Here is a 10,542-nt window from a genome sequence, read left to right as displayed (position 1 = left end):
ATAGATTGGACTCATCTGATTCAACATTTGTTTGCTGGCTAACTATTTCAATAAACAAGGTAATAAGCTAAAAAGAATTATAACAGACCAATTATAATTCAACAAGTAAATAAGTTGGTTATAATAATACTATCAATATGTGCCAAATAAGTTAAATTCACTCCTTATTTAGGTCACTGGTTGATAAAGTTAAAAAACATGGATATAAAATGGTCATATTAAAATAATAATGAGGATTGATTTCTTAGCTGCACTAAGCTGACTTTTGCCTTTATCTGTTCTTTCTTTCTCTCTCTCATTTTTTTTATATGTTAAATTCGTACCACCATTGTGCACGTTTTCTTGATGATTAGGGGCGTAATATTCCCAATGCAAAAAGATTATTAAACTTTTTTTATGTTTCTGTTATGATTAGTAAGCTAAGTTCTAATCTTTATATTTAACTGCTTGAAAATAACACAGCCTAGCCAGTTTTCGGATTGATAATCGAAAAATAACCGGCGTTTGCAAAGTCATTGAAAAATAATTACTATTTTAGCTTAAACACGGAAAGTTCCAGCATAATATGCTGGATTATGGAGCTCGTGCGTTTAAACTTCCAACATATTATGTTGGAACTCCAACACACATTATGAAATTTCAGCACATTATGCTGGAATGTCATATGTAAAAAATCCAACATATTATGTTGAAATTTTTCCGGATATTTAAGGATATTTTTATTCAGATTTTATCTTTATATGAAAAAGTAACTAAATTTCGATTACTTTTGAAATTATGATTATTTTTCAATTACCAATTATAAAACAGACTATTTCTGATTTTCCCCCTCACCTATTCATTGTGTCCTTTATGAATTGTGGCTGAGCTTTTGCCCTATAATCAGGTTCTGATAAATCATATAGAAGGAGAAGAAAGGGGATTTCTGGTGGCTTCACATCTGCGTCTAGCAAATCTTGAATGGGTCAAGCAAGAAACCAGTTCTTTTCCTAATAATATCTTTTTTCACGTAGTTAATTGGAGAACATGAAAGCCAAAACACATCGGCAAATTAATTTCCCTGTGCTATCATATTTTAAGCATATTGATAAACTTTATGACATCTTCACTAATATATGTGAGCAAATAATAATAGGCATTATCACCCAAGAGCATGACCTAGTAATTAATAAATTGGGTTTAAGATCATAAAATTTCATGTTCAAATTCTAGAAGAGACATCAACAATAGGTAATTGTTTTGTATTTGTCCAAGTTTTGGTGGACAACGTATCCCGGTACTTATGCTAGTAAAAAGTAATATGTATTTTGTGGAATTAATTAATGTACGCAAAAACTAATTCGGACAGCATGCGTATAAAAAAATTAGTCACTATGTCGATGCTTCAAAATTCAAATTATGACTTCTCAACCACTATATTACACCTTCTGAAGTCGGGTGCCTACTAACTAGAGAATACAGGTGCAAGTGAAAACAATTGCAGTACTGTCTTTTCTGCTAGCTAAGTTGAAGTGTTGGACAAGTTATTAAAAATTCTGTGGAAAATTAGGGAGAAAGGAAATCTAAGTAGGCGTTTGGACATAAAAGTTGTAATTTTTGAAAAAAGAGAGTAGTATTTAGAGTTAAACTGAAAAATAATATTTAAAATCTAGAATTATGTTTGAACTTGCATTTCACTTGAAAAAATGTTGTAGTTTTGTGAGTGGGGAAAAAAAAATTTCTAAAATTTTTAAAAAATGGTCAAAAGCACTTTTTTGTTTTTGAAACTCATTTTCGAAAATTTTCCAAAAACTTGCAAAATTTCATGGACAAACACTTCTTTGAAGAAAAAAATTTTAAAAAAAGGAAAATAAATTATGGACAAATGGGGCCGAAGTCTAATAGGAAATGGAAAACTGTCCCTTTCTCACGGATTTGCCATGACCATTTTATGCAATTAACAATTCGTAATTGTCCGGTATAAGCATTTTCCTTCCGTATTGCTGCATGCAACTAATGACATTGAAATTTAAATATTCCTAAATAAAGATGCTGTTAGCTGATGCAGCAAATGTAGTACATTACTTACAATTACATCAGGTCACCCATTAAAAAGGAATTAGAGCCTTTTGGATTCCGTTTGGCATTTTCTAATTTTTATACGCTATCAGTTTGGAATTAGAGCTTTTTGGTACTGTCCCTTCTTGTCTATATTTTCATTAATGTGGTACTTATGCTTTTCTGAGCCGAGAGTCTATTGGAAACAACATCTCTATCCTCACAAGATAAGGTCTGCGTACATATTACTTTCCCCAGACTCCACAGTGTGGGGTATTACTAGGTATGTTGTTGTTGTATCAGTTTGGATTTTGGAAAGTCAATTTTGGCAAGTTAGTCTAGCTTTTTGAAGAACTAATTAACATAGTTAATCAAACTCCAAGAGAGCTAACGGGCACAAGGATCTTGATGCTATCCTAGTGTGAAGAATCTTAGAGGTGACTCTAATGACCAAATGTTTTATCACGGGTCTAAACAACAAGAATATACTCAATTATGAGAGGAATTAATCATCCAACAAATAGGCTAGCTCAAAAGTTTTCAAAAGGAAGGCAAGAAGTAAGTTGAAAAGAGTAACGGATAGAATCTTATTTATTTATTTTTCCAGCGATAATATCTGGGCCAACTTACACGCACCTTGATTATTCTATCGGACCACCCACGCTCCACCCACATAGCTACCACGTAACTCTGCCTATCAAGACTTACACAGATAGGAAGATATCACCCCACATATTTTGTCACTGATGAAATTCGAACCCTAATCTCCAAGATTTCATCCCATTTCATTAATCACTAAGCTACACGCTTGGGTGCTAATAGGCTGATTTTCACTTGAACTGCAAGAATAATTGACTAAACCAATTTGATTCCACCTTGTTCAAAAATTACATCGATAGTTAAATCATGATATTATAAATAATTGAGGAACTTATGGTTTGGTTAAGCATGGGTTTCTTATTTCAAAGGATTAAATAGAGACAAAGACATGCCTACATATTTTTTTTTTTAAAAAAGAAGCAATTTGAACTCGCAAAATGGCAAAGCTAAGAACGCCTTTTGATAGACTGCTAGAAGCTGAAATAAAAGTTCGACTACAAAAAGTTCATTGTTAAGAATAGGACACAAAATATCAGCTTGTTCTCACGCGTTAAACGAGCCAATAGGACTAAATAGTTAATTGTTTTAAGTATATTTTGAGAAAGATTCTTTAGAAGCCAAGAACCACAATGAATAAGAGCTGGAGTGTTCGACAAATTATGTCAATGGACACAAATAGGATTGGCCGACATAGTAAAAGGGGACCACAGTAAGATTCGCCAGAGTTCTCTCATTTGTTTGTCTATATTCCCCACACAGCTGCTCATTCAGTACATTTTTTTGTATGCTTATTCTATTATTCCTTGTAGTAATTGACATTTCACTGTTGACCTCCACTTTTTGAGAAGGAAAACGAACAAAAAGCAAGAAACTTAAGTATATCCATAGATACTATAGTATTCTATAAGGAGTCAGGAACAAGAATTTCAAGCAAAGACAAAAAGGGTTTTGAGAACTGAAAGAGTAAACTTATCGTTTGAAATGCTGCAGAATCAAATGGAAAGGCTACTAACAATTTTAGTATACGGAAAGAGGCCCTTATTAGGAAGCGCCAACCCTCCAAAATGGATAACATTCCTACCTAATATCATATACGGTTTTAGAAATTAAACTTGATGGATTCAACCTATTCTCTGAAGAGTTCGTACTTCTGAAATTATGAGTTTATAATTTAATATTTGTTTGAATTTATGTTCCGTTCCGAAATACTTTCTTCGGTTGAACCCTTAGAATATAGGTTGCATTCGCATAACATGGTGTGAGGTGTTACGTTTTAATGTAAATGAAAACTAACAAGGTCTTGCAGTGATGCTGTTTAGAGGGTGCTATCAGCGAATACTAAATACCTAATGAGACGTTTGTTTACATAGTAAGTGAAACTAAGGATAGCAAAATACCAGAACTACACTATTTTTCTACTTGCAATCTCAAAAAACAATGTATTACTATAGGCCCTGATACATACCTTAGTCTGTTGAATGCTTCCAGAAAGGGTGATTTACACATAGTAGATCACTGTCACACTAGTGTAAGAAACACCCAGAAATGAAAGATGTTTTCTTGGCGGAATTCCATTCTGTTGGAAGAAAAAGGAAATCTAGTTGGTTTTGAAATCAATTTATTTACATGGCTGAATCTAAAACACAACATAACAGGGCCAAACGATGGATGATCACGGAAAAAGAACATACCTTTAATGGAATAGGAGGCAACACTATGATTATTTAATATGAGTATAGGACCCGTCAAAACTATATGTGAATCTTCAGCTCAATGTCCATTCATCAGAATGATCAGGAGAAATTTCTTCAACAGATGTAACCCAGCTTGAATTTTCAAGTAATAGAGATCCACCACTTGCTTTGTCACAAGATACTTCAGAGTTGCGAGAGTACCAGATATGAGAGTTGAATGACTGTTCAAATGATTGAGGAGCAGTTTCTCTTGGGTTTAAACCATACAAGTTGTATTTGATCTCCTCATTTGTTAGACCAACTGTATCTTTTCTGTGAGGTAGTCTTAAAGTATGATAAGCAGATAAACCCCTCTGCAACGGGGAACTGGTTGCTGACAGGAAATTCCAGCTGAATGTATCCAAGGCAATTGGCAAGAGTTCATCAGAATCACAATGATTCTTCTCAAGATGACCAAGATAAGGGACAATAACATTGCCACTTTCAAATGCATTCTCAGGATTACAATCTTCCAGAGAAGTGAGATCCTCTGAGTAACATAACAAGGGTTGGTCACAGTGGTCCAATCTTGCAACTCCACATTCCTCATGTTCAAGAATTGTTCCAAAATCAGGATTATGATCTTCCAGAGAATTAAAATCTTCTGAGTTGCATAACAAGGGTAGGTCAAACTGGTCCAATCTTGCAACTGCACACTCCTCGTGTTCAAGAATCGTTCCAAAATCCCTGGAGCAAAATTTGGTAGGAAAGAGTTTCTGCTGAAAACTGTTTGAATGAAAATATGGCAGTGCATCAAAGTATGCAGAGTTTGTATATAAAGATGACAGTGCCAGCACATCAAGCTTCTTTTCTGTACTCCGCTGGTAATCAACATGCGGTAAGGTGGATATTGGTGAACACAGTTTATTCCCTCCGCTAGTAGTTATGGCTAATGCGGGATCATTTTTCTCCTCATTGAAATCCCAATCTAAGAATAAGTTTTGTGCTTCTCTGCTTACAGGTATATTTGCACTATGAAGTCTATCCAGTAGGAGATGATTTGCAAACCCATGCTGGTCAAAGGATAATGAAGGCAATGAATCACTCTGATCCCACAAACTTATACTTTTGTTGTTTGAAATTTGACTATTATCTACATCTTCACAGAGCAAACCAGTTTCTGCGTCATAGTCGATGAGATGAAAGGCAGAATTGAAGTTATCCCATTCTAGGGGAACTCTCTCCTTTGGCCTACAAAAGAAATTAGTGAGGCAGCCATCAGTCTGGCTCATCCTATATTCTGGTACTGTAACATCTTCTTTGTGTTTTGAATGAGGTCGCGCATGATCTGGCTTAGCATGTACAAGTGAGGTAGTACTTGAATTTTCCCCTTTCCTGACCTTTGAATCCCAGAAACCCTGAATTTCCAAGTAACATAAAGTCAGAAAAAAGAAAAGAAATTTGACTTATACAGTTGCTGAGAAAGCTAAGAGATCATACTTCACCCTCCTTCCTTCCAGGGAACAGCCGGCTGAGAAGTGCAGAAACCAAATCAAACCTGGAACCATAAGTCAATTTGAGATAGAACTTATCAAGATATCAAAGCAACTGAAAATATTAATCTTGATGACCTTTCAGAATTGAGTTTTTTGACATCAAGAAACAGTGCATTTGCCTGCTGACGTAGTTTCTGTCTCTTTGCAGCAAAAAATCCATTACCAGAGTACTGGCTCCCTAAGAGTGATAAGGAAGATGTAAATGTTCTGAACAAATGTTTACGTCTAAGTCTAATCACACGCCCTGTAAACTGCTAGAGCAAGTTCCATAATCAGTTGGCTGAGGTTAATGTAATCAGTTAACTAAGACAACAACAGAACACAGACGAAACAAGATATAGATAAGATTTCCCCACTTCAAAAAACCAATGGAGCACATATTCAAACAGACAAGGTTTTCATTCTTGTTTCATCATGACTAGAAAAGGCCTCCTGGAGTCTTGCTAGTGTGGAAAAAACTATGGCCATTAGACTGCTAATATAAGGAAACACTTGGTAGATTGAACTTAATCTAGCTCAAACGACTTAAGGATTATGCTGGAACTTTTATTAGACATTAGCGCCAGGAGGTTTCTCCAAGCATAGAGCACCAACCCCTTCCTGAACTCTTAGCAAGAAAATGAAAATGAATTGAGGAGAAAGCCTGTAATGCTGATTCAACAGTGTACAAATTGCGGTGCTTCTGCATCAACTATTGTACTGAATGTATGACATTGATATTTACCTCTGTTTAAACACTAAAATAACTTCATAGTAAGGAGAATTCAGATTGAAAAACAGCAAGCTTGTTTCTTAGTGTGAAGGGTCCAGTAATAACATTTCCTAGAGCTTTTTTTTTCTTCTTCTTTTCCTTGGATAAAGATAATGCTCACTAATAAGGCAGTCATTCTAGCTCTTCCCATATCCATCTCACAAGTCGATATTTATCCATCGAAAGAGAGAGGGTGAGGGATGATAGCGTAACTATGCAAAGAGAATCCTAAGTGAAGAATCAATGTTTCAGAGAGAATTGAATGGCTGATGGAAGATAAACTGAATTATTTGATGGACCTGCAAGGGGTGACAGCCGCAAATTTGAATCTACAGGAGTCACTGCAGTTGGGAGTGAAAAGGACTTAAGTTTTGCCTCCTTGGATATACCTGCATTTTGTCATACCACGTAGGTCGTTGAAATTAACAATTGACCGAACAGAGTCAAGATGCTTATATTACTTGTACACATTATACTCTGCTTCCTACCTATGACACCATCAACAGGTGAAAAGGACTGGCGTTCATTAGTCTGATATTCCTTTTCTACTTGAATTGGGATTTTAAGGTCCTTATTTGGACACTTCAGCACGTTGTGTGTGCTCGTTGTGTCTGCATATTAGGCATGATTAGTTAAATCCTTCAAATAAAAGGTGGTTTCTGAATAAAATAAAGCAAGCTGGATTTTCTTAAAGCTTTTGAGGAACCAGAAAGTTTAGTAGCTAGAATCAAAGTGCAACCCACCTGAGGTACTATTCTTTGATAGTTTACTCCTTCTGTGGAGAAGATCCGAATTACTATGGCCAACATCCTTTTTCAACTTCTTGAAGAAAGCATATTCTGAAGTTTTGGGCATATCAGCTGCACTAACAATACTATCACTTTTTAAAGAATTTAGAGGTATATATTTTATACAGTTAACATCTTCTGAAATCATATAATGATTGGGACATAAGTAATAAAAAAGGTAATTCAAAATAAAGAAAAACCTTACATCTAGGGTTGCGAGCTGTCTGATATTTTTTGGAAAATGCAACTCTTCCAACATTAGGAAGAGGATCTGCTTCCGTATCTGGGGATGTGACATTTTTTGCCTTGATTGCATCTAACAGTGAAAAATTACTACAAACTTTATGTATAGCAGGGGGACAAAGGGAGAACACAGGTCTAATATCAAGCACAAAATCGTTAACGCAAGAATAAATGAGATAGAGGAAAGATGGCCAACGAATCAAATCAAAATACAAAAAATGAATGAAGACATACAATATCTTAGATAAAGATATTGAATTAATGATACATCCATGGTGAGTCCAACTCTCTCCACTTAGTCCAAAAGCAAAACGCATATGAAGCAGGTCATCAGTAGTAGTGTTTGCTGACTGCTGATACTTGCCAGCATCTGAAATGATTCGGGTTCATACCATCTTTATTGCTAGTAAAATGCCACTGACATGAAAGACATCAACATAAAAATGGCAAACAAGAGACTTCAATAATAAGGGGGAGCGCTTAAATATAACACCTGACACTTCCTTTGCTTGCATTAAGACTTCGATTATTTAAGGTTAAAGCAGAGAAATTTTATTGTAATCACCTCCAAATCCATTCTATTCAATGATCATCTGGTTTGGCAGCGGAAATAAGCTATTTTGTTAGGAAGCTTTTAAATGAAATGAGCATCAAGACACATTTGTATTGCTATATTAAGTAAGATACCGAAGCTTAAATAGAGCGACATGGACCCTAACTCGCTTGGAACTGAATCCTAGTTGTTGTTGCTGTACGAAATAGGATACCAAAACAAACAAATGACGGAAAAATAAAATGAAATCCAACAAATGGCTGAAGCTATACATATGACATACAGATACCAATATGCCATTGTTGAACAACCACTATGACCCATTAATCCAAAACAAAAACACACGATCTTGAAGAAGGTGACAATGGGTGCTGATATGCGCCAAGGATCTCAAACCATTCATTCATAGCATCTTGATGGGTTTCCCTTAACATGTGGCTGATGGTAAGAAGCCTATCAAAGGAAAAAGGTAGAATCTATGACCTCCTTCAATCATGGTGGGACTATGATGGTTTGAGGTAGCCTTGAGTTAGAACAACAAATATGTCTCAATCCCAAACAAGTTGAGGTCGGCTGTATGAATCCTCACTGACCACATTACTCCATTTAAACTCATATCATGCTAATATTTGGCAAATACAAATAAAAAGTATTAGAATTTCTTTATATTTTCTAAACATATAAATCTTTAAAAGAATAAACCAATCTTAGAAAGCAAGGACCTAGCGTAAAAGTACTAACTTCTAATTCCGAGAAGTTACGAAATCCACAAAAACCCACCTCTCGTTAGTCAACTTCATTTCCTGGTGGCTACTCTTAGGGACCTTTTTCACATAATGCTCTGGCCCAAAAGAACTTAATTTGTTATCATTGTTACAATTCATGCACAAAGATAGATTCAGGATTTCAGGCCAGTGAATGCAGAATACTAGAGGATTACTTCCCTTTTTCTGTTAATATATAGGTTCGGAATTACTATAAATATATTAAACAAAAATTCTAAATAATATTTCTAGGTTTCGAATCAAGGCGACAGGTGCAGCTCCAGCCACTGCCTTCTATATACATCCACCGATGTTCCTGATGATACACAGACCATTTTACAATGAATCACACCAATATTTGATAATGTGGAGCAGCAAATGTAATCCAGTAGCTGAAATAAAATATCGAGCAACCAATAATAATATAAATTTCGACTAGACTCAGAAAAAAACTGCAAATTCAAGTGACAATCAGTACCGGATCTTGCATCGTCGAGGCCCTGAGGTTGAGTGACGACTCCAGCTGAAGAGCTTAGGGTTTTTGGTGGATGTTTAATAGCGGATTTGAATCTTCGCCTCATTACGTTTTGGTGATTTTCCTGAAAGTTGAATTTTGGAAAACCTAAGTGCAGTGATCAATGAAGCTTTTCAAATTTGAACCCTCGATTTATAAGACGAAGAGAATGAATTTAGGCGCGAAGGCGGTTCAACTTGTGCGGTTGGGCTTGCTGGAATTGCGCAGATAGCCACTTCGAGGATCCCTGTTTAAGGTTGAATTACACAAATAACCCGCAATACTTGTTAAACTTGAACTTCTATCTATAAAGTAATTGAGGATCAAAAGTTAAAAATATTTGCCTGTATAAGACTATAAGGCATAGTTGAAGTTCATAAATTTTTGTAAATCTAGCCATTTCAAAATCTAAGCCCTCGAAACTTTTTAACCATGAGTCTGAAGTTTGGTTTGAAGTCTAAAACCTTTTCGTCTTCAAGATTTACTTTTTGTCTTTTTTTTTTTGTCTGTTTCAATTTTTGCCTAAAGTTTTTTGTGTGAAGTTTCACTCAAATATCTGTAATTTTTGTTTGATATTTCACTCAAATATCTGAAGTTGGCTGCAACTCCTTCTTCATTCTTCAGCTACAGATTTTGATCTTACCCTCCTCAAATTAGCCTCGACGCCTTTCAAAATAAAATCTTATCTGCATTCGGTGCGTACACCAAACCACACCAAACAATGAATAGACGATAGGGATTTTTACACAAATAGTCGGCCGTATTTACTATTTACTTTTCCTAGCCGGTATACATAAATTATTAATTATACACGATTTATAGTTTTATACATTATCTTATACATATAGTTTTCTCCCGACGACTATTTTTAATTTAAACGGTTGGGCGACGGCTATTTAGGTTAATTCTTTTATAAGATATGTCTCTTGTATATATATTTTTTGACACTTAACTTGGTTAAATTATTTTCACTTTGATTTGTTGATTTTTTTAGATTAATTATTTATTTAGGTGTAAACACCTAGTGTGAATAAGTATTTGCCGGCTTTTGAATTTCAGATTT

At 35.1% G+C, this 10,542-nt stretch overlaps 1 protein-coding gene across 6 annotated transcripts; it reads right to left on the bottom strand.

The window, feature by feature from the left end:
- Positions 1-3,906: 3,906 nt before the first annotated feature.
- LOC107796810 (uncharacterized) lies at positions 3,907-9,764 on the bottom strand. Of its 6 annotated transcripts, XM_016619631.2 has the most exons (10): positions 9,444-9,602; positions 7,883-9,281; positions 7,611-7,721; positions 7,361-7,477; positions 7,106-7,228; positions 6,917-7,006; positions 5,942-6,044; positions 5,811-5,868; positions 4,329-5,728; positions 3,907-4,213 (listed from the first exon to the last, which is right to left on the bottom strand). In XM_016619631.2, exons 2-9 carry the CDS (start codon positions 7,920-7,922, stop codon positions 4,403-4,405), a joined length of 1,968 nt encoding a protein of 655 aa, XP_016475117.1. In that variant the 5' UTR covers positions 7,923-9,281; positions 9,444-9,602; the 3' UTR covers positions 3,907-4,213; positions 4,329-4,402. The 6 variants fall into 6 exon arrangements, with proteins under 6 accessions (XP_016475117.1, XP_016475116.1, XP_075101284.1 ...); XM_016619630.2 differs by lacking the exon at positions 7,883-9,281 and having other exon boundaries at positions 9,444-9,764; XM_075245183.1 differs by lacking the exon at positions 7,883-9,281 and having other exon boundaries at positions 7,361-7,482; positions 9,444-9,749.
- Positions 9,765-10,542: the final 778 nt, after the last annotated feature.

Source organism: Nicotiana tabacum, chromosome 22 (assembly GCF_000715075.1).
Source record: "Nicotiana tabacum cultivar K326 chromosome 22, ASM71507v2, whole genome shotgun sequence".
NCBI lineage: Eukaryota > Viridiplantae > Streptophyta > Magnoliopsida > Solanales > Solanaceae > Nicotiana > Nicotiana tabacum.
Note: the sequence above shows the minus strand (reverse complement) of the source record. Positions and strands in the feature narration are given on the sequence as shown.

Excerpts from the sequence above, each read along its gene's own strand:
- LOC107796810 (XM_075245181.1), bottom strand. The coding sequence starts at position 7,965 with ATGCGTTTTGCTTTTGGACTAAGTGGAGAGAGTTGGACTCACCATGGA. Across the intron at positions 7,478-7,610 it reads GACAGCTCGCAACCCTAGAT|CTGATATGCCCAAAACTTCA; the intron begins GTAAGGTTTTTC and ends TTGTTAGTGCAG. Across the intron at positions 7,229-7,360 it reads ATCAAAGAATAGTACCTCAG|ACACAACGAGCACACACAAC; the intron begins GTGGGTTGCACT and ends CCTAATATGCAG.